The following is a 24,327-nucleotide window of genomic DNA, read 5'->3' on the forward strand; positions in this document are numbered from 1 at the left end:
AATGAATTTATATATATTTTTTGGCCAGGCTGAGATGTTGTTATGTCTTTAGTCTTTTGTAGGTGACCTTATTTCAAGGCTACGAGTATTCATTTCTTTGTTTTGACTCAACTAAAATAGTCGTGTTCTTTATGGACACAGAACCCTAAGTTGCCTATTAAGAAACTCTCACAGTTTTAGAGAAAACCTGTCAAGGGCTACAAAATGTGCAAGTTTTAGCATCCATTGTGCTTGTACTGCATAGCCTTGCTGGTGGATTCTTGGTCTTTGTGTTCCAGTTTCTGGATCTGGGTTTCAGCTGTAAATAAGAATACGTGATTTTTAATCATGGACCATACTTATTTACATTCAGTGATACCTAAATCTTCTAGGGTTTGGGGTTGGGTGTATTGATATGTGCAATAAAAAGATTACTGTTTATTGGCTCATAAATCTCTTTGCTGCTGGTAAGTGTTCAATGGGATTCAGGTGCATAAATAAAGCGACAGATAGGTCAACATCTGTATCTACATCTAGATCTCTATATCCTGAGGGTAAGTTGTATGAACTCTTATATGTTTCTTTTAGCCCAATTCTCTCAATTTTTAAGGTACTATTCTCATATGAGAACCTCAGAAGATATTATATATAATATCATTGGTTCAAAACACTGCCCTACTTACATCCCTCACTTGGAAACACCGTGAATGTTTACACATACACAACTTTGCATTTTTAAATACTATTTGGAGACTGCACTGTGGAGAATGTAACTTCCATGGCTATTGTGTTATGCTTGTCAAACTCAATCCCATTCTTGCTTTTGGAAATATATCCATAATGTTAGGTCAGTGTAAAGGATTAGTAAAATAACATTAATATATTATTAGTGAATTTTAGTTTCCTGAGATATTACAGACCTTATTTTGACTAGCCTCTGGAATGATTTTAAACACTAATAACATACTAAACTCATGTTATTTTCATTCTTTAAATAAAATTCAATCTATTTCAAAAATACTTTTTATTTGAAATAATAGATACCTATTATTTGTATTACTCATTTGCTTTCCAGAGAAAACTCCGAATATCCAACTCTTAACATAAGAGAAAGCTCATTTAAAACTATTGCCTCTATTTTCAAAGTATGAGTTATATATACATTTTTTAATACATGATTAAGTTTTGTGATCTTGTCTACAACTCATATTTCACTGAGGAGAAACTAGATGTGATGAGAATTGACAGATTGACTCACTGAGGTAGACTTCCTTTAAATACATTGATAGGTGTTTGTTGGTTTCTTTGTATTTGTCTGGGTACTTGAATTATCCTTTTTCTTCTGTATTCACTTCTGTTTTCTCAGTATACTGTTCACATCACCCTCTGGGCTCCTCCCATTGTATTTCCCTCAAATTTCTATCTTTTTACTGGCTTTGAACTATTCTAGAATCTTTCTACCATTCTTATACTTCTGTTTTCAAGAAGCCTTCTACATCATTCAAGAAGGTTAAAAAATTTTTTGTCTAATAATGAATTTAAGGCTACTAGCAGGGACTGAGACATAAAACTCTGAAATATGAATGTATTTTCTCCTGTGTTTTTTGAATGTATGAATATTGTGAAAATAGGGTATTTAATACATAGTTTGATAGGGGTTTAGCTTTTGCCAGAGGGAGAAATGCAGAAGTTCATTTTAAGTATATTGATAAACCAAGCCGATCCTTCATAAAAAGCTTTGTAATTCAGGAGTTTGGTGGTGGTGAGTTGATGGGTGAATTACTATTTTAAAATTCCTCTACCTGGCAAATTTTATGATTGTTATATGGTTGAATTGTAGAATTTTTCATTGTTCTCTAAAGTTGAATGAAGGTTAAAAGCACAGAATCTGCAGACTGTTTGAATTTAGATTCCTGGTTCCTCTCTATACCAGTTCTGTGATCTTTGGAAACTCACAAATCTTGACCTCAGTTTCCACATTTGTAAAATGGAGACATTAATAATATATTTTTCAAAGGCATTTCTGTGTATACTAAATGAGTTAATAGGTGTAAAATATATGAAATAGTATCTGACACACAGTAGATATAAGTATTATCTGTTATTACTAATGTGGAATCTCAGAAACCCTGTAAGAAATAGCGGTAGTGGTAAATAAAACTACTGGAGTTCTTGCCTGGCATCCAAGAACGTAAAATGATAGTGGATTTTTACATGTTCCGAAAAGTAACTTTTAGGTGCCTTCTTTATTTAATAGATGAGAAAAAAATTCTTTCTTCAATACAGTAAATCTTTTTACCTTTAGGGCCCTAATTCATATATAAAGTTATGGAAAATAGTTTTCTTATATCACAATATAAGAACCCATAAGCAGGTTATTCAGATTATATCTGCATATAAACGTTTGCAGTTTTATACACTTATATTGATTGCTTTAAAATCACATCATGAAATTCAGCTCACAACCATCCAGCTGACTTCATAATGCAAATGTCTACTGCATTGTAAAAGACTGCTTTATTTTGTTATCTTGGGTTAAAAAAAGAGTGGCTATCAGTAAAATATGTCTATCCTTTAATAGGCAGTGGAGATGGTTACCTCCTGGAGCATTAGGTAGCTTTATTATAAAAGATGGAAATCCTAAAGCAAGTGATAGTTTTTTTTTGTGTTTGGACTTCTAAACCATAGCATGAGGATTTCTGAATTTACTATTCTTAAAGTAAGTGGCATTTGTTAAGATTAAATCACTTCACATCTCCTTCCTTTTAATGGTTTCACTACTAGATGTTTTCATGATCACAGCCTCATTCTGCCCACTACAGGATAAAGGCCATACCTAGGTGCTGCCTACCTTTGAGCATTGCTGTCCGGGGTCATATGAGGTCACATTGGTTCTCCAAAGGCTGTCAACTCATCCCTTCATGTTTTTTGATGGCGGCCCTTGCTGTATCTAGTATCCAATGGTCTCCATTCTGTCGTAAGTGTAGTGCATCTTCCATCATTGATTGCTCTTTCTGTTCTTTCACATTTCTTGTGATATTTTCTCTCTCTTTGACTTGGTATCTTCTCTTTATAGAAATGCATGATTTTCAGGAGTCTCCTCTTTTCTTCCTCTCTCACCTCTAAGCAACTTGCATCCCCAAACAAGCTAACCTTAATTTAAATGGACTTTTCCATGATTTTTCTTACTTTCAGTTGTTGCATACATATGTATGTTTTACATATTAAGACACTTCTCATTTGAGTTCTTCTATCTCTATTTCTTCTAGTACATTTTGCAATTATTTTTATAGCTTTTTACATTTTATAGATAGTTGAGAGTTACAGGTTAAAAATCAGCTTCTTTAGAATCTGAGCCTTAGAATCTTAAGGTGTTTTACATAGATTTATCTATATTAATGTTCTATAGCAGTAAAGTCCAAAGAGACACATTGGCCCTTGTTCTAATATTGATCAACCTCACAATTTGTTTTTTAAACTCAACCTTGCCTATAAAGATTCCAATACTGATTCTGCTTAATCAGAAGAAGAGATATTAAATATATTGATCATTTGGTTTCTCTGGCCATTAAAGTAATATTTATCAGAGTATTGAGTTGATTTCTGAGGACTACGTCTACTGATCGTCAATATTCTTTCTGTTGCTGCATGTGATGTTTAGCAAGGGCACAACAACTTAGAACTTGAGAGGATATTGTGAAATATATCTGCATAATTAGCTGCCTTTAAAATCTGATATTTTGAGGAAATGTTTTAGAAATTAGGTTAGGGTTGAAAAATTGTTTATCCTGATTGGCTTTGGTATTTCTGTTAGGTTTCCATGGAAGTTAGAGTTTGGTTCCATATGGATAAGTCATTGTGGCATTGAGAAATTTAGGGAGATGTAGCCAAGATGAAACATTGCAAAACTCTCCAGTGTGATATAAATAACCTTAAAGATACTATAAAGACATGAAAATTGGAAGAATTAAACACTATATGTTAATATTTCAGTATCTTTTTTGGCTATAAGCAATTCATGAAGTTTAAGATATATAAAAATATCATTTAAGAAATTTGAGGACTTTGATATGAAGGACAAAAACAGTGAATGTTAACTATAGAATTAACTTCTATCTCTCTGACATGATTCCTGGAAATAAAAAATTACTTAGTACATGTTGATGTATACAAGCTTTTCCAATAGTTGTGTGTGGTTTGGAGTTAAGTACTAGCAAAAATAAGTTTAAAGTATTTTTTCACCTTATTATTTGTAATAAAATAAGCATATATATATCCATTCTTACCTAACAGCCTATTGAAATAATAATGACGATAAGAATAATCAGGATAATTTCAAGTAATGTCAAAAAAGAGAGTTTAGGATGTGCCCTGTTAAGCATGTAATAGATAGCACCTACTTCAATCCTCAGTGGTCCCCAATTAGAGTATTGATCTCACTTATGGATGGGATAACTGAGACATGGAGAAACTAATTTGCCTGACATTGCATGTCCTATAGTTGGCAAAGCCAAGATTCAGCTCCACTGGGCTCTAGAACTGTCTTCTGCCTTTAGATCTGTTCCTTATAGTAATGATTGGCCATTTATCAAAAATTATTTTTTATCAAACTATTGCTGTCTTTTTAAACCAATATATGAAAAAGAAATTCTACATTGGAGAAAGCATGTTTTTCAGCCTCAAGAGTTTGCAAATCTGTTTTTATGCAATAAATTATTCTTAAATCAAAGTCTTCTTTCCTTAAAAATTCTTTGAAAGTTGTCATAAGTAAGTCTGTCTGTTTCACTGTACCACAGGTTAAATGTCAACTTGATTGCATTTTCTTTATTTCTTCTGGAAATAGTTAGAGTGGCATGGAAGGTAATCTTAAAAAATCTAATTAGCTATATCACATTTCCTTTAAGTAATATGTGCACCACACAGTTTTATCTAGCTGTCTTTGTTTTAAGAATGAGAGTTACTTCATGCAAGCATTTTGGTTTTGTCATGTATTTTATAGAAATGAGTGTGCTCAGGAGACTGTATGGCTATTTCCAATCCATTTGACTATTATATAATCAAAAGATCGCAGTATAACCTTTTAAAAATAAACTTTTTATATTTGAAATTATTTTAGATTTAAAGAAACATTACAAAGAGAATACAGCAAGTTTTCACGTATCCTTCACCAATGTGTACTATAAGCTTTTGTTAATTCAGCATAGTTGGGCAAAACTATTGTTCTGTCCATCTGATAATCTCTACATTCTACAAGGATTCAAAGCATTCAAATGCATTTGAAGTATTAAAATGCAATGGTATACATTTAAGTAAATATATTTTAGTTTCTTAAATTTGGTATTCTGTAGTGCTAAAAAAAAGATAGCTGAATTTCTTCAGCTTTCAATATGTCATTAAAGAATTATTTAAAAAATCACTCTACTATTTGGCATTTCTTGTTCATGTAGAGAAAATTTTAATTTTACTCAGTATTTATCATGGATTAAATGATTATTATATTTCATAAGGGACAAAATAATTTCTTCCCTGTAACTTCTAAATATGTAGGCTTTTGTCCAATATGGCAGACATGCAGTGCATATTTTATTTTTTAAAGATTTATTTATTTATTTGAAAGGTAGAACAACACAGAGAGGGAGAGCTGGGGGTGGGAGAGGGGAATGATCATCCATCCTCTGGTTCACTTGCCAAATACCTGCAGCAGCTATTTCTGGACCAGGATGAAGCCAGAAGCCAGAACTCCATTCAGGTCTCCTATGTGGGTGGCAGAGGCCCAAGTAGTTGGGCCATCCTTTGCTGTCTCTGCAGCTACATTAGCAAAAAGCTGAACTGGAGCAGAGTAGCTGGGACTTGAACTGGCATGCCTATTTGGGATACCAGCTTCACACGTGACAGCTTAAATATTTTAGCAATAGACAACTGCATGATTTTCTTTTCAATTATATCTGAAAGTATAAAATGCTTCATCTCATTTCCATGAACATGTTACTTTGAAAGTTAATATTCCTATATCAACTTTATTATTAGTTGTTTTCTCAAACTTTTAAAATCTGACAAGCATAATGAGTACAGTATTAAATTCAAAGTGGATCTTCATTTGCTTTTCTGGAAAGTACATACTAATTCTACTGATTGTCAGTGAATCTCTGCTTCCACCTATGTCAATTTATGAGAAATTTATTTATGAGAAATTTTAATGTTCAGTTTTTTTATGAAAAAGGAAAAAACAAATTTATTTATATACTCAGGGGCTGTCATAGGAATATGACAGTCCAGCAATCCAGTGAGGCTGAGATGCTCATACACCTTTCTTCACAGAGCGGAGTGGGATGTGGGAGATAGCAGTATCAAGTCACCAGGGACAGACTGTGAGAACTGGTTAGCCAAAGAGGAGGGCTCACTACTTATTGAAACATGGTAAAATCAGAGCTCTGTGGAAATTACATTGCCTAAACATTTGATTTTCTAACTGCTAATTTGACTCTGGAAAGGAAAATACCAAATACAATTTATTTTCTTTAACAAAGTAAAATAGCCATAGAAATTCCCAGAGTGAGAGAGCCCTGGGAACAGTGTTCCCAAACATTGTACTGTATAATGAAATATTTAAAGTCACTTTGGCTCTGAGCATGCAAGGCATTTAGACAAATGACCTTCTGTTTTCCTTGGGCTCTGATGATTAGCCTTACTATTTTTGTGTGTTTTCCAGAAGTGAACGTTCAGCCCTTAAAAATCATGTTTCTGCAGAAAAGCCAAGAGAATAGGTATTGCTGCCTTCCGCTGTGTGTAATGACAAAAGCGTGCTCATAACTCCTCCTGTCTCCTCTTCCTAGATGCGCATCGGGAATTCCTTCACAGGCCTGCGTCTGGATACGTGCCAGAGGAGATCTGGAAGAAAGCTGGTAAGAATTGTTTAAAAACACGAGTTTAGTGTCTGGCAGCTGTGTGCAGTTGTGAATGCAGTGATGTGAGGAATGACAAGAGAGGACTTCACTGCGAACAACAACAACAACAACAACAACAACAGCCAAAACAAAACAACCCCACAAAACAAAACCAGAAAAAACTCTGATTAATATGCTTAAGCCAGGCCTGATTAGACATGAAATCGTTTTGATTTTAGCAGCATCTGCTAGCCGCATGATAATCGAGAAGCTGGCATTATTTCGATGTTGAACCTCCATTTTTCGGGGGCTGAACCTCCATTTTTTCAGGGCTTCAGGCTGAAATTTGGTATAGGAGGTCTTGGTACGTGTGCGATTTTTATTTGATTGAGAACATGTTTTGGAATTAAAATGCACACTTCAGCCTTGTCCTCTACTTTCTCAACAACAACAAAAAAATCACATCTAATCTTGTTGACCTGTTAAGCCTCTCAAAGAATTTCTTGATTACAATTAACTTTTAAAATTATTATTCTGTGCTAATTGATATTCAGTGCTCAGAGCTAAATTACTTTTTAAGTTAAATGACAAAGTTGCTAAACGTCTAGTTTTATTTTCCAGATACACTACTTTCCATGGAGAGCTATTGCTCTTCATTTTGGAGATTTAAAGTTCCCGATGACCCATCAGCTTGTTATTGGATTTAAGAAGTTCCAATCTTCTTAATCTTGGTGGAACGCCAGCTGAGCAAAAACCTGTATAAAAACCAACTCAGGAGATAAAGCATTAGACTGTTTCAAAGAAATAAAGTTGACATGAAAGATATAGCGTGGCTTCAAGCTGCTGTAACTCCAACTGTTAAAATAGTGTGTGTGTTCGAGTTGTGAAATAAGGAAACGCTGTTTCTGCAAATAATCAAATGTGTATAGGGCGGGCAACACTAATCAAAGAGTCAAGGGAATGCTTTTTTGTTGTTTTTTCCACAAAAGATTTATTTCTCTTTGACTTTTGATTTGATGCAGCTGTGTTTGTAGTTCTATGCAACATGCTGAATCGCTGGCCATTTGTATCTTATCCGAGTATTTTTATAGATTTTTTTCCAAGAAATATCTGTTTTTCTGAGTGACAGTGAGTTTCAAAATCTGATAGTATCTTAGGTTTAGTAGTTTAGATTAAAAACCAGAAGGCTCTCTTGCATGACCAATGTGTGTAAATCAGATAGATCCATTCACCTTAAAAGTTAAAATATGTATGTTGCTCGGCTATCCAGTATTAGCAGGTTTATGATAGAAGCCGTGTGATGTTTCCAAACTGTTACAAATATGCTGGGTGCTACTGACTGAAAAGGAGGTACTTCATCCTCCTCCTGACCATTTTTGTCCCCTGTTTTAAGCTGCCAGTGCAACTTATTCCAGGAAGAGGTACAGACTTGTCATTTGGGACAGCAAAAATCTGACTTTATATGTTGAAGAGAGAGTCTTTCTCTGCATTTCCCTTACTTATGTGTATTTAAGTTAAATTCTTGGTAGTTCTTAAAGAAAAATTGACAGGAAGGTCTTGTGTAATCCAAATTCCTTCTGTGCTATTATCTGCTCAAGTCTTTGTTTGACTGCTATTCAGTGAGAGCAGATTTTTTTCTGAATATACCACCTTAGTTGGAAAGTCAACTTGAATAGCTATGCACAAAGGAAGTCCTACCATAAGTGGTAAGCAATTGGAAGCAGATTCAAAACTGCACTATGTATTTTCCACTTACTCAGTTGTGTGTTTTTTCTTTCTACTTGGCGTGTTGTAATCTATTGAATCCACCATTATTTTTCTTCGCTGTCTTGCAGGTTTTTTAATCTAATTCTGGATTTACTTTAGGTATGGGGACTTAGGGAGTAAAAAAGAATAATACATGTTTGTGTTGTATCTAGGGACACTCTCTATGAAGGGTTAAACATTACCAGACTAATGTTTGAACTATTTTTTAGATGTGTCCATCACCTTTATTAGGTCTTCATTCTAAAATATGACTTGGTAGTGATGCTGATCAAGTTGGGAATAGTTTTCTTTGGATGAATGCTAGATTCTAAGGAATATGTTATATTCCTAAAGTACAGGTTGCAATTTTGCCTGGAAATCTTCAGTAACTACTTATAATATGTGTCTCTCTAGGCTTCTTAAAAGGCATTGCTGGTGTCTGCAGTGTTAAGGCACCCAGCATGAAGAAAACACCAAGGGCAGAGTGTGACATATATACTCAGTTTGTTTCAGTTTGAAAGTTTATTTTCTAACATTCTAAAATTGGCTGTGGGCACTCTTTATTTTTTAAGGTAAAAAATCTGTGAAGTACACCTTTGTAATGAAAGTATTACACATTAGCTTTATGACCAAAAATAAATACATAAAGTTGAAAGCATGTGACAAATACCAAAGGTGCAGAACTCTCAAAATTTGCATGCTTTTTCCACAGAAAAATCATAATTGCAAAAAGTATATCCTGTGCCTGAAAGTACATCAAGTCATTTTTTGCATCATTTTACTTTAAAATAATTTCAAACTTGCAGAAAATTAGCAAAAAATAGTATAAAAATTCCCTCATGCCATTCACTATTCCCCCTATTTTATAGTATTTATTTAATACCTTCCTTTTCTTTTTTCTCTGTTCTTCCCTCCTTTTCTTTCTTGATATCTTTAACTATTTCAGAGTAAGTTATAAACACGATGTCCCTTTTCCCTAAGTGTTTTAGTATGTGGCTTTTCTGAGAACCAGGACATTTTTACATAACCACAGTACAGTCAGCAAAACCAGGGAATTAACACTGATACAACAGTATTATTTCATCTACAGACCCTATGTAAATTTTTCACTCTAGTCAATAATATGTTCCAATAATATAACAGTACACATTTTTAAAGATTAGAGACCTAACAGACACTGAAGGCCACATCAGTCTTGTAAAAGTAGTATTTTCAAAAGCTACAACGAAGGCATCAAATGCACTCAAAAATTACAACAGGTCTTTATAAAACTAAAAAAATCTAACATAAAGATGGTTTTAAAAATCACGACTGAATGTTTTCTTCACTATATTTCTTTTCAAAGGATCAGAGAATGTTTGCAGTTGGTAATAAATATTCAAGCACCTTGCAAATGTCCTACCAATTCTCTGTGCTGATCTGTATATGCCTGTGGGATTAGAATAGGAATGCATAATTTAAATATAAATTGCCTGATTTGCATATACAATTAGTCAAGCTACAGCTTTGATCGTAAGCAAAAATTATTGTCCTGTATTACCACTTAGATAGAATTTTAATTCACCTTGAATATTCAAATGGAATTAGACCCCGGCTGTATGGTGCGGAGGGCAGCACTTCCCTGGTGCCCCAGTCATTTCTGAGAGGGCAGCAAAGGCATCTTTTCACCTCCTCCTGAAGGTGCTGTGAGCCCAGTCTGCAATATCTGATTCCTTCCAGATTTTAAATACTTGCCTTTAAGCACCTAACGGAGGCGTCACATAGTCTGCTTAATATTTCCAGTTTAATCTTTCCCTTAAATTGTAGTTTAGAAAACCTAGCAGCCGTTAATTGCAGATCCATGTTCATCGGAAATGACGGAGGCTACAAAAGCCATGACAGCTAATTACCAGGGGAGTGCTCCTGATGATCCCCAAGTCATAGGCTCTGGATGTGTGACACAAACCATAGAAATTTAAGAAATCATAGAAGGACTTGCGTCCCTTACATTTTTAATCTACAGTAAAACATTTTTATTAGGAATCTATGTTTTTAATTAAACCGAACATTTAATTAAGGTGCTTTTTAAGTGGGTGAAACAATTAAGTGCAAACACTTGAATGAAACATGTCATAATTAGTTTTAATAGAGTGTTAATTGGTACTAGGTTTGCCAAGTTAATAATTACTGCTTATTAAATTTTCAATTAATCATTGTCATTTTGCTTTGAATAAAGATGAAAATTAGATAAACTAATTCAGGGGGAGGATATTTTCCCTTGTTAATTAGAACAGTTAATTTTTTAAAATGGAAATTACTTGTTTTACTTGTCAATCTTACCTTGAACATTAGTTGAATCTTTGCCCCCTATCTGCAGCCAAAAACAAAGAGCTAATTTGACACCTTGCAGATTTGCTGTTAGGCCTGAATGAATGCTTTGGCCAGTGTGGTGTGATTCAGTTATGTTGGTCTAGTGCAACAGTTGGTTATGCAAAACCATTGTATACATTGGACGACATAAATGGCCTGCAGTTTAAAATCTGGAAGTCAGAAGACGATTTTGAAAGATCTCTGTCAGTTAGTCCATAAAGGCATGCAGGCGTATTACTCAGGAAATGACTTCAGAGAATTGCTTAGGAGGTATATATTAACTCAGTTGCTATCTGGGTTGCCTTCTCTCTGTTGTATTTTTTTTTAACCAGCTAAATAATGATTTGTATTTATGTATGTGGAAATGTCTAAACAGTTCCATTCCTTCTTCCTGAATACTTTACCCATTTGATTTCCTGTATTTATTTTTGCACACGGGGCCAGGAAAAGCAGCTGTCTCGATGTGTCAGTTTCTCATGGGTGTTTCGCTGCTTAGTCTGGTCTTAGAATCATTATTGAAGGCTGAAAAGTTGGGGTTCAGATAGCAGAGTTTCGGAAATATTTTCAGAAGTATAAGCCATAGAAAAATTCTCATCCTGTGTTATCCCAAATGAACCTCGAAGATCTGCTGGTTGGACTGTCCAATCATTTGGATGAGGTTGTATCGAATCTATGCCGGTTGTATAGAATTCTATTGACAAGCAATCAGAACCCCAGCTGCTTTGCTCACTGCGAGATGTCCTCTTGTCTTGTTTGGCCTGATTGGCACACAGAGGAGGCTGTCAATGAGGTGAAGCGCCAGGCGATGACCGAGCTGCAGAAGGCTGTGTCGGAGGCGGAACGGAAAGCCCACGACATGATCACCACTGAGCGAGCCAAGATGGAGCGCACGGTGGCCGAGGCCAAGCGGCAGGCCGCGGAGGACGCCCTGGCGGTTATCAATCAGCAGGAGGACTCGAGTGAGGTGAGGCGTTTGCGGGAGCTTCCAGAGGAAGAGGAAAACTTTCAGAGATGAGAGTATTCGTTTTGGATTCCAGGCGATCACAGATAATAGCAGATATTGGGCTTTAGACAACAAATCTTAGGGAAAAAAATTAGAAAAATTGAGGCACTCATGGAGTTGACCAAGAACAGCTTACTTTTTGTTTCTTTATTAAAGAACTAAAGGAAAATCTCCTTGACTTAAAGGATTTTTAATATGTTTGGTTAATAACAGGTTAGTACGAAACTCTTTTTAAGTTCCTAGCACTATTTTGAGACGTAAAACTTGGGGTGTGTGTGTGTGTGCGTGTGCCTGCTGGCATGTGTGTGGCTTTCTTTTAATAGAAGAGATTTAATAGGGATATGTTGTGTATTCTGTAGTTTCCCAAGACATATTGTGTGCCTAGGATCAAAACTACTTCCTTAGCTATTGGTCTTAAAAGCCAATGCTAAAGCAGTGTTTTCTCCATCAACTGTTTCCAAGATACCTTGTGTAAGTCTGTATTTCAACATTTTTTGTCATAACTATTATGATGGTCATTTCATAACATAAAAGTGCTGTCAGAGGTAATATTTTTAACATTATTCCAGCGTAATCATCCCCACACATAAACGCATGTACTCTCAAGTAGCCTACGTGACTCAAGGAACTGGGAAGTAACTAAAACACTATATCTAACAGAATACTTTTTTTAAAAAATTTTGGTTTTTGTTTATTTGAAAGACAGTTACACAGAGAGAGAAAGAGAGAGAGAGGGGTCTTCCATCTGCTGGCTCATTCCCCAAATGGCTGCAATGGTCAGGGCTGGTTCACTACCCAGAGGGCTACAACAGCAAGAGCTGGGATGATCCGAAGCCAGGAGTTTCATCCAGGTCTCCCACTTGGGTGCGGGGGCCCAAGCGATTGGGTCATCTTCTGCTGCTTTCCCAGGCACGTTAGTAGGGAGCTGGATTAGAAGTGGAGCAGCCTGGTCTTAAACAGGCACCCATATGGGATGCTGATACTGCAGATGGAGGCTTAACCCACTGTACCACTGCCCTGGCCCCTAACAGAATACTCATTAAAATATGAAGGTACTTGGGAAAAGTTCAAGAAAAATGAAATTAATATAAAAACATATTTTGGTGCATAAATTTTGAAATCCATCAGTAGTTTTTTCTTAATATGTATTTCTATGAAATATTTGAACACCTTTTTAAATGCCTGGATTTCAAGATTTTTTTTGTACCAAAATGAGCTTTTTTTCATTCTAGTTTCCATAAACTTTTTGAACTCCCTGCATATATCAGTGCAACACAGTAATGCTCCACATTAATTAATACAGCATCCTCATCTTCAATCCTAAGATCACTTCAGGTAAAAGACTACAATTAGCTAGTCTCACAAACTGAACTTGCAAAAGCATGAACTGACGAATCAATGGCCTACTATAATACATATCTATCATTTGTGAAGGAGAGTAAGTATTTAATTTATACCAGGCTTTTCTGTAGATGAAAGACCCTGCGGGACTCACTGGATGCCCAGAGTTTCTGCCTAATGTGTAACAGATGAATAACAAGGGGACAAAAGGAATTGATTTTCAACATTTGAAAGTTTCTCAGGAAAAGAGGGACAAAGGGAAGTTTATCTACCCTTTAACTGCTGGCTTTTCCATTGTCCAATGAAACTAGACATAAAGTCAATTATATTGGCTTCATGCAGCTAAGATATATATGTATTTTGTGTTTTTAAAGTTTTTTTAAAAATATATTAGTCTCTTTTGAAGAGAACTTGTATAAGTTAGTAACCTGGTGAAGCACACTTGTTATTCTTAAAACATTATCACTTTCACAGGAGCATTTTGAAGCGCTGTGTTAAGAGTATGTTGTAGGTCATTACATTCTAAAGACAAATATCTAGGAAGAAATTGTGAATTGACTTTTTGTTTGGGGCAATAACATATGGTATCTCTTTAGTGTCTGTAGGTGCTATGTCTTTATTCTTAAAACCTGTCCAGAAAGATATATAATCTTGAAACCAGTATCTCACATTATAAAAACATGGTAGCTGTGATATGCATTAGATATGATTATCTTGCTTGCGAATGATCTGTAGTCATTGTTTTCTTTCCTTCTTTTTGGATATCTAAGAACTGATTTTTAATATATCACTCCCTTTATCTTCACTGACGCATTCTCACTAAATTTTTTTTTAGACTTTTAATGTATTTTACTGGAAAGTGAGAGGAAAAGAGTAAGGGAGGGAGGAAGGGGGGTGGGGGGGAGGGAGGGGGGAGGTAGAGATCTTCTGTTGGTTCACTCCCCAAATGCTGGTCACAGCTAGGGTTGGGGCAGGCTGAAGCCAGGAGCCTGGGACTCCATCTGAATCTCCCATGTGAATGGCAGGCACCTAATTACTGAGGTCATCATCTGTTGCCTCTGGGATGTGGATTAACAGGAAGTCAGAATGGAAGCAGAGCTGGGACTTGAAACCAGAGACTGTGATATGAGATGTGGAAATCCCAAGCAGTGAATCCCTGCCCACTGACACTGAATAAAGCTCAAAGTCAGTAATTATAAAGCAGGTTATGCTAGGAGAAAGGCTTTGGAATTCAGAGGGCCAACTTTGATTTCTGGTTTCAGTTGTGATTATTAATACCTGTACTTTTTGTAAAAGCTACTGAACCTCTAAAAGTTTGGCCTTATGATACAAGATGAGAGAGAGTCTCATACAGTAGCTAGAACCTTGACACATGACCATTTTTCATGTCACAGGCAAGGAAACTCATTTTGTTAAAGTTATACAGTTAGGAAGTCACAAATTCTAACTGGGACTCACAGCATGCTGGCAGTCATTTTATTGTTTCATGGTCAGTGAAATAAAAATCTTTTTATAAGGCTCATTTGGGTAATTTTTGGATGCAAATAATGGCAACTTAAGTCTGTTTTTTCTTTAAGATTTATTTGTATTTGTGTGAAAGGCGGATTTACAGAGAAAGCAGGAGAGACAGAGAGAAAGAGAGACAGAGAGAGAGCTTCCACTTGCTGATTCACCCCCCAAATGACCACAACTGCTGGGCTGGGCCAGGCCAAAGCCAGGATCTTCATCTAGCTGTCCTACATGGGTGCAGGGCGCCCAAGGAGTTGGACCATCTTCCACTGCTTTCCCAGATGCATTAGCAGGGCCCTGGATTGAAGTGGAGCAGCCAGGACATGAACCAGTCCCTATATATGTGATAGGGCATCACAAGCAGCTTAATCCATTATATGCCACAATGCCAGCCCCAGTCTGGTTTCTTAACTTTCTTCCTTTTAAATTGAAAGATTGCTTTTAAGAACTAAGGAGAAACCATCTCTCAACATGTTACACTACTTTTCTCCAAAAATGTAAATAAATTTCATGAGAAAAGGAGAGTGAAAAATGGAAGACAGATTTCATTTGAATAAAGATCACACTTCTCTGGCCTTGCACCTAAGTCTGCACACATATACTGTAAAAGTGGTTTGACCAGGGACTAGGGAAAGAAGTTAAGGGTTAATCTATTTTACCAACTCTAAGTGAATGTTAATTCTTGAGGGTTAACAGTGTTCAAGAATAATTTAAGTGCCTATCGGTGGGTTCAGTTGAGCCATACCTTTGGCCCACTGGTTACCTTGAATTTGTAGGTAAATTCTGTTTTTGTTCCTCAAACTCAAGACCCAACGTTGAAGCCAATGTGCCTTGTTCTTTCCTCACACTGAGGAATGTACCCCTTTTAACAGAAACAGCCTGTTAAAGGTCGCCTAAACAGTGAGGCTTGCAAGGCACTTCAAGTCTAGGATCGTCTCTGAGCCCTTACATGGACCACCCCAAAGCAGTCTTGGCTTCCTTTGGCCAAGATGGAGCTCTCTCATCCAACTCCCACCATAGTTTGTCCCTGGGGTGGTGGCATCTGTTAGGTCAGGATCTTGTGACCCAGATGATCTACCACGACGGTCAGAATTCTCACCTGTGTTTTTACATTCAGGAAGTTTTTTGGATATTAACCATTTGACCTCAAGTCCCATGTAGCATTGTGCTTAGACATTTATGAATTGTTATTTTATTTTCATTTTATTTGAAAGGCAGAGGGAGAGAGATCAATCTCCCATCTGCTGGCTCACTCCCCAAATGCCCACAAGAGCTATGGCTGGGCCAGGTCTCAGCTGGGAGCCAAGAACTCCATCCAAGGCTCCCACATGGCTGGCAGGGATCCAGGTACTTGAGCCACCATGTACTGCCTCCCAGGGTATGTATTAGCATGAAGCTGAATTGGAAGTGGAGAAGCCATGACTGGAACAATGCACTCTGATATGGAATTCAGGCATCTCAAGAGGCATCTTAAACACCATACAGACACCTGCCTCATTTTATGAATTATTATTAATCTCAGAAAAAATAAAAGATCTGGCCACCATGGTAATTGGTTGAAAAAATATGCATTCCATTAAATGTAACAGCCATTGATTTTAAAATTGTATTCAGAAATTAGTGGGCATTCTTTAAAAAGATCGTATTTGTAACAGACCCAGGGAAGTTTGTTACTTAGTAGATAAAGCTCCACAATACTAACATCCATTTATTAATTTATCCTTTCAACAACAAAGTATGGAGCTCCTATTCTGTGTCAGGGACAGTGCTGGCACTGGGGGTTTTGCAATCCCTGCTTCACATTGCTTGCCATTTACTAAAGGAGTCAGATAACTAAATTACAGGTTGAGCATAGCTAGGCTGAAAATCTAAAACCCAAAATTCTCCAAAAAGCAATTTCCTGAGTGCAGATATAGAGACTACAAGTGGAAAATTCCACACCATGAAATTTGTTTCCTACCCAGTTATTAAAAATTCTATAAGATTATCTATATATGTTTAACGTGTATATGAAACATGAATTTTGTGTATTGACTTGGGTGCCATCCCCAATTATCTTTTATATATATGTATAAATATGAAAATATTACAAAATCAAAATAAAAATCTAAATTGGAAGCATTCTGTTCACAGGCATTTCTAATAAGGGATACTTAACCTGAATAACAATGATAATGCAGTTTAGCATGAACTTGTAACTTCTGGTAAAATGGTTTTTTTCTTCTGATATTTAAGAATGGTCAGGAAATGGTCAGCAACCTTCCTCCACTCCTCCCTGTTGTCTTATGGCTACTTCCTCAGCCTGTGAGCTGTCAGGGCTGATGCTATGTGCAGGGAAAAAGAGGAAAGAGGGAAGAGAGGTCTTGCCAGACTGTGGAAGCTAGATAGCCCGGAGACAGATGAGTGCTTTGGAAAGATCATCCAGGTTGCAGCGTGCTGCCATATTAAAGGAACCGCAAAGCTCAGGAGAGAGCTAAGGAAGAAGCTGATTGGGTGAGGATGGTTGCTAGATCATCTTTTGCTGGCATAGTTCACAGCCAGGTATGGCAGAGAGAATCCAAGGAGAAGACTCAGAAGACCTGAATTCTGGGCCCTGCTCTGTTACGTCACAGGGACCTTTGGATGATTCATTTTACTGAATAAGTACTCGAACCCCTCCAAGACTCAGCTCTCCTACTTGCAAATGAAGAAAACAACACATGTTACTCTTAAGGGATTAAGAATAGTCTCCATTTCTTCTTAAGGAATATTATTTGATTACCATACAAGGTTACTTAAAGTAACTTTTCCATGTCAGTATTTTAATTTGTAGTGTTTTGGGAGCTATGATGACATGCATTGTTACCTACTCATAATTCACCCTGTCCTTGATGACCACATATGCTAAATTTTTGACTGAATCAACATTTGTTTCCCTCTTTTTCTGTCTTCACTTGAAGCTATCTCCTGTTGTAGACGTCTACCCATCTCATACCTAGATCATGTATAATCTATTTAATCCAAGTCTAAAAATTATATCCAGATACTATAAATACATAAATTATTATCTGTTTCTCCCTTTTTAAAAGGAACAGCCACTTTATAATTATAAGGCCTGAGTTGGGGGCCAGCACTGTGGCTCAGCAGGTTAAAGCTCCAGCATCCCATGTGGGTGACAGTTCGAGTCCCAGCTGCTCCACTTCCTATCCAGCTCCCTGATGATTTCCTGGGAAAGCAGAGGAGGATGGCCAAGGGCTTGGAACCCTGCAGCCCCATAGGAGACCTGGAAAAGGCTCCTGGCTCCTGCCTGGCCCAGCCCTGGCCTTTGAGGCCATTTGGGGAGTGAACCTGCAGATCGAAGATCTCTCTCTGTATCTTTCTCCTTCTCTGTGTCTGTAACTATGCCTTTCAAATAAATAAAAATAAATGTTAAAAAGAAAAAAAAAGAAGCAGAAAAAGAAGGCCAGAGTTCCCAGGCCAGCTTGGGTGTCGATGTTTCTTCTGAGCTATTTGTGTTAAATACCAATATCTTAGAATTCTTTCTGTAGCTTCTGAATTTAACTTTCCTCTTTATTTCATTATTTCTTTTTCTTTTTTTTTTTTTTTAAGATTTATTTGAAAGGCAGAGTTACAGAGAGGAGAGAGGGGGGAGAGAGAGAGAGAGAGAGAGAGAGAGAGAGAGATTTTCCATCTGCTGGTTCACTTCCCAGGGTTAGGCCAAGCCAAAACTAGGAGCCCAGAGCTTCTTCCAGGCCTCTACGTGGTACAGGGGCCCAAGCACTTGGGCCATCTTTCACTGCTTTCCCAGGTGCATTAGCAGGGAGCTGGGTTGGAAGTAGAACAGCTGAGTCTCTAACCAGCACCTACATAGGATGTTGTGTCTCAGGTGGAGGCTTAACCTGCTATGCCCCAATCTTCCTCCTTCTACCTCAGTTTTTCCATGTGTACAGTAAAGCCCATTTGCCCCAAATGAAATGCCTATTCTGCTTCAAAATACCAGTGTTTCTGTGAAAGGTTGGACAGAAAGAATGCAAAACCTTCAGAAGAATTGAAAGCACTTGATTGGGCAGGAAGAAGCTTGGAAGCAGGAGTGAATAAGCATGGGTTTTGTTTATAGGGGATCATATTATCATCCAGACTAGGGTACTTTCCCAAGTAAATGAGGAAGCTCTTGCTGGGATGGATCAGCCCTGTGTACTAGGCCTGTCCCAGGCACTTGGGAACTGTTGCCCAGCGAAGTTTTTGGATGTTGCATGGAAGTTATTTTGCCAGAGAACAAATAAGACCTAAAATGAGTGGTTAGCCCTATACCAGAATGGTACAAAGTATTTTCAATAGTTTGGTCCATTTACTTCCCATATCAGCTCTGACAGAGTAGAAGAGAGTGCTGTTTTCTTAGTTTACAGCAAGGAAGCTAAATCTTAAAGGGATTAGGCCACTTACTCAGTGTCTCACAGTAGATATGAGCTGATCCTTAGCTCAGGGTACAAGATTCTCAGGCTATCTTTTCAATAGACACATAGAAGTAGTGGGAATTTTCCTCTCCAATTGAATACTTGAGTATCCATTTCCTTAATAGCTTTCTTTCAGACTATGTCTACCTAGTTTTCTAACTTTATTAGGGTTTATAGACAATAATTATACTAAGAGGGTGACAGTGGATTTGGTACAGCAATGACAACAACATATTCCTGTGCTTTCTGGTTACCAAACATCATATATTTCATGGAGAAAGTAATGGCAGTATAACATAAATTGGAAAAGAAATTCACTGAATCCAATCATCTTACACCTTTATATTTGCCATATTCATTTTTATTTTATACCTATGGCCATATATAATTTTATTATGAACATTACCAATTGAGACTATTTTCCAAGAAACTTCTGTGGTTCTTCTTTGAGATCCACAACTTATTCTAGTTTAGGTGATTGAAGCAAGTAGTTGGAATTGAGCATGGAAACATAATAAATAATCATCCTATTCTAATAGTTCCAAGATTAAAGACACCAAAGTGATTTTTCCCCAGATAAAAATTGCCTCATTTATTATTCTTCCATAGGTGCCGAACTATCTAGTTATATCAAAGTTGGGCAGTTTTGTGGTACTTAAGCAGAAACACTGATCAAACCTTTATACTTTGTATTACCAGAGCCTGCTTAGCCCTGAAAGTGTAAGTCACTCTGAGAGATTCATCTTCACTAAGTTCTTCTAGAATTAGTGCATCGATCCCCGCTGGATTCTAGGCAATATGGTCCAAAGCATGGAAATGCTATCTGTGTAGACTCAATAGAACATAGTTACTACACAGGGCCCACACAGCGTGGGTCCTGTGAACAGCCTCACAATCCGAACAGCTAGTTGATTCCCAGATGAATTTGGAATTCTTGGGACATGAGATACTGTGCTCTGTTAAAATAAGACTTTCTCTTGTTTAATCAATTAAAAGGCTGCCTTTTCCTTTCCGTAGATGTTCATCATATAGTGGACAGAGCACTGGACTTAGAATGACCTTGAATTATGTACCTCTTGGAGCTCTGGTTTTCTGATACACAAACCTGGAGTAATGTTTATGTGGCCTAATTTGTGAAGTGACTCGAGAGGTGCAGATGAGATGAGCAAAAGTATCTTATAAAAATAAGCCATCTTACAGATGAACAATGTGCCCACATAATGGAGTAAGAGAAAAAGAAGAAAAACCAGTTAAGAATTGATTCTAACAAAAAGGGCTATGGGGGACTACAGGAGACTCTACAGGAAAGAAAAGAAACCATGGAACTTAACGTCTGAGAGGTTTGATGCTAGATGGCTTCAGGGGCAATAAAATGACGAAGTCTTGGGCCTGAGTGTTAACCGTGACTAAAGGGAGAGGCACCAGGGCTGTGTTTAGGAGATACTGACTTTAAGAAACATCCTACTGGAGCTTCTCACAAACCGGCAGTGGAAAGGAAGAGAGCAGAGCTCAGGAAGGAGATGGCGTCAGAGGAACAGATTTGAGAGTCATTGTCTTAACAGCTGATAGTTGAAACCATGAGATCTGAGAAGGAAAATCTAAGTGTAGGAAGGAAAAAGATTTTTTTTAATGCCAGCTTCCCCATCTCCCTCCCTTGCCAAATATTTAGAGGGGCATGAATAAACAGAAGAGGAAGAGAAGTGTAGTTTCTTGGAAACCAAAATTAGAGGGCATTTCAACAAAGAGACTTTAAAAAGAGGAATGGGGAAGTGGCCAGCAGTGGTGAGAATGGAGAATAAGTCTTTAGTCACTAATGAAGCATAAGCGGAAGTAAGTTAATGTTCTTTCCCTGTAGCTGTCAATGCCTGTGGGTAAAGGACTTAATTTGGACAGAGCCATGGACTTCCTAATTCTAAAGGTTGTGAGAGGCAGGGTCTGGAGCAAGGATTCTGTCTACTCTCTTTTCCTTCCAGTCAGTGCCACAACATGGAGATGGCATTAGTTCCTGTTCAACATCAGCCACTGTACCTAGCACTGACATAATCCTAAAGAATTCTTCAGTTCCCATTTCTGCTTTACAGGTATTGTTGCTCTAAGAGGCTAAGTCACTTACCTGTGGTTCTGAAGTCACTAAGTGATATAGTTGGAAACAAAACTCAGATCATCCTGACTCTAAAAGCCTGTTCCATTTCCATCATGCACCATGACACCTAGTCTTAAAGGGTGTCTCCAACTTCCTGGTGCAACCTCTGTCCAATTTCAGGAGTTAAATATGCTTCTAACCTGTCTTTACCACAACGGAATCTAAGAAAAGGTCTGGTTTGAACAAGTGTGGCATTTTGGGAAGAGTATTTGACTTGCAGTCCAGACGCCTGGTTGAATGGAACCTCGTGTATATCATTTCATATCTTTGTGACTTTGGGCAAATATTTTACCATGAAAGTTACTTAGTTTGGGGATTTCAGACTCCTAAGCTGGAAAGCTTATGTGAAAGTGGCTTTAAACTGTCCAGCGCAATGCAAGTATTAGATGTGTTCTTAGTGTGAATTTAAGTCAGCGTGGTTTTTTTTTTTAAAGATTTTTTTATTTGAAATGTAGCGTTACAGAAAGAGATAGAGATAGAGACAGAGTCAGAGAGAGATCTTCCATCTGTTGGTTCACTCCCCCAAATGGCCACAACAGCCGGAGGTGGGCTCATCTAAAGCCAGGAACCAAAAGCTTCTTCCTCATGGCTACAGGGGGCCAAACACCTGGGCCATCTTCTGCTGCTTTCCACAGGCCATCATTAGGGAGCGGGATCAGAAATAGAGCAGTCGGGACTTAAACGGGTGCCCAGATGGGATGCTGCTTCACAGCGCCGGCCTCACGTGTTATCTTCAGTAGAGTAGAGTTCTTTACATTTGGGGAGCTATAATAATAATTATTCTACTTAAATCTATTAAGCATCAATTTTGTGCAAGGATTTCCAGAGAATTCTAAGTGTGTAAGACCTGGAAAAACTTAAGGTAATTCAGGAGAAAATATTTGTTTCTTGGAAAAAGAATTTTCAACAGTAAGTACCAAAAAAGATATATTTTGTCAGTAGGATAGAAAGACCATTCTCTGTGTATCTAAAAGAAGAACATAAAGAATTTTTAAAAATGGATGTTCTTCCCTGTTAGAGACAGGTAGAATGGCTGATATGAACCAAAGTGTCAAAAATCTGTGATACACAGCTTTGGCACTTAAAAACTATGCTCCATCAGCTCTTCTTCCTTATATAGCCTTGTGTTTAGTGTAGCTAGCAAAGGGGAGGTTTGTTTTCAGCCTCAGATTCTTCATCTGAGTCACAGCCTAACTTTGGTCAATTGGCTTGTTTTCATTTCTTAGATAGGGAGGAAAATATTTTTATGCTAAAACGGGAATAATGTTTTCACAAATAAGGAAAGGCTATAAAGTGTCATGAACTTTGGCAATGAAATTTACTATGAAAGGGTGTTTGTGCGCCTTCCACACCCTTGTGGTACTTTCAGTCACTAACATCACTCCTGAGAGACCTGAAGAGATGCGCTGCTACTTTAAAAAACAAAAACAAAGTAGCAAGAATCACTAGCCTGAGTATGAAAGTGTAAATTGAAAAATGTTAAATTGATGAAGCTGTTGGCCACTTTTATTCCTGCCCTTATGATATACTCCTGGGTGTTGGAACAGTTTACATTGTTCACCTTGGTGAATGGCAGAAAGCTCAAAATGACCCAAATTAGAGTATTCTCAAAATCCTGCGCCTTCCACCCACCCTGGAATTGTGGCTGTTCAGGGACTGAGTGCCTCTGGTCAGATAGGAGCCTTGCAGATAGCGTTAGTCAACAGGAAGTTCACTGGAGCCATCCGACAGGAATACATTCATAGAAATTGCTTTGGTTGTTTCTTAATGAGATTTTAAAAAGGAATATGCACTTTGGAGTGTTTTGTTGAATATGCCCTAAGTTCCCTACATGTTCATTGCAATACAGTGTCAAGAGCAATAAAAATAAGTAGACTTTTTCCCTACCTGATGATTTAAATTGCTCTGTGTTGTACCTTCCTACAGCTGAAGGTTGTTTGTGTCCCAGTGGTGGGTGGTAAATGAACAGGATCGAACAATCTCAGAGTGGAACTAGAGGTAAAACTAGCCAGAGCCCTTAAATCCTGGATCAGAACCAGGCAGTGCTAGGCAAGAAGGCTCAATTCCCAGCAGCTTCACGATCCAAAACATCTGTTTCTGCATTTGGCACAATTCCACTTTTTTATTTGTAAAATTGTTCCCATCTTTGAAAACACTTTAAAAAATAAAGAAGTCCCCATTCTGTCTCCTCTTTCCACTCCCCAGCACATGCATTTGTAATTACCTGGTTTAGTCTGTGTGTTTAATCAGTTTAAATTGAGAATGCTGCATACATCTGATTTCAATCTGAAGGAGCCCTTGCGTACTGGGCAGTTACCACCCTCGTGTCTGCCAAAATGCGTCTCTGCCAAAAGCGGATAGGACTCACACTAGGGTATTTCCTAAAGAAGCCACTTGACTCAGATTAGATGTTTAATTTCCTTAAAATATTGTTTTGGATTTGGGTCTCTGTTCTCTAATTGGGATTTTCTGATGTAATTTAGGAATATTGCTTATTTGCTGAGTTTGTTCCAGGACCCAGCTGGCAGTATTCTAAAAGCCTAACCCTCAGGGAAGCAAGCTTCGCTCTGAGTGTCATACCTCACTGCTTTGAAGGGTGCGCCAGCCACACGGTTATTCACGTCTCTGTGAACCAGAGAGACGTGCAGTGCGAGTGAATGAATTTTGAGAGAGAAGCGCTTCTTGTTACGGTAACAAAGCCCCTGAGCAAAATAACATCTTTTGAGATATTCCCTTAAGGTAATTGAAGTCGACAAAATTACTTTGCTGTAGGACTGATTACACATTGTAATTTCATTCTTATAATATTGATCTATCATATTTCTGCATTTCCTCAAATTCCCCTAAAACACCCCCCACGGACCATATTTGGAGGTCGTAAGTTGTGTTTTTTTATTCTTGTTGGGCTGTAATTTCTGAATGGTAAAGAAATGAGAACAT

The 24,327-nt window shown here is 37.5% G+C and overlaps 1 protein-coding gene across 5 annotated transcripts in view; it reads left to right on the forward strand.

Moving 5' to 3' along the window:
- Positions 1-24,327, forward strand: part of RUNX1T1 (RUNX1 partner transcriptional co-repressor 1) — a 151,239-nt gene that overhangs the window by 121,346 nt on the left and 5,566 nt on the right. For all 5 annotated transcript variants that reach the window (XM_062188269.1, XM_062188268.1, XM_062188270.1 and 2 more), the window contains 2 exons: positions 6,813-6,881; positions 11,732-11,922. In XM_062188269.1, the coding sequence (XP_062044253.1) occupies positions 6,813-6,881; positions 11,732-11,922 (260 nt within the window). The remainder of the gene's footprint in view (positions 1-6,812; positions 6,882-11,731; positions 11,923-24,327) is intronic.

The sequence above is a fragment of the Lepus europaeus genome, chromosome 4, assembly GCF_033115175.1.
Source record: "Lepus europaeus isolate LE1 chromosome 4, mLepTim1.pri, whole genome shotgun sequence".
NCBI lineage: Eukaryota > Metazoa > Chordata > Mammalia > Lagomorpha > Leporidae > Lepus > Lepus europaeus.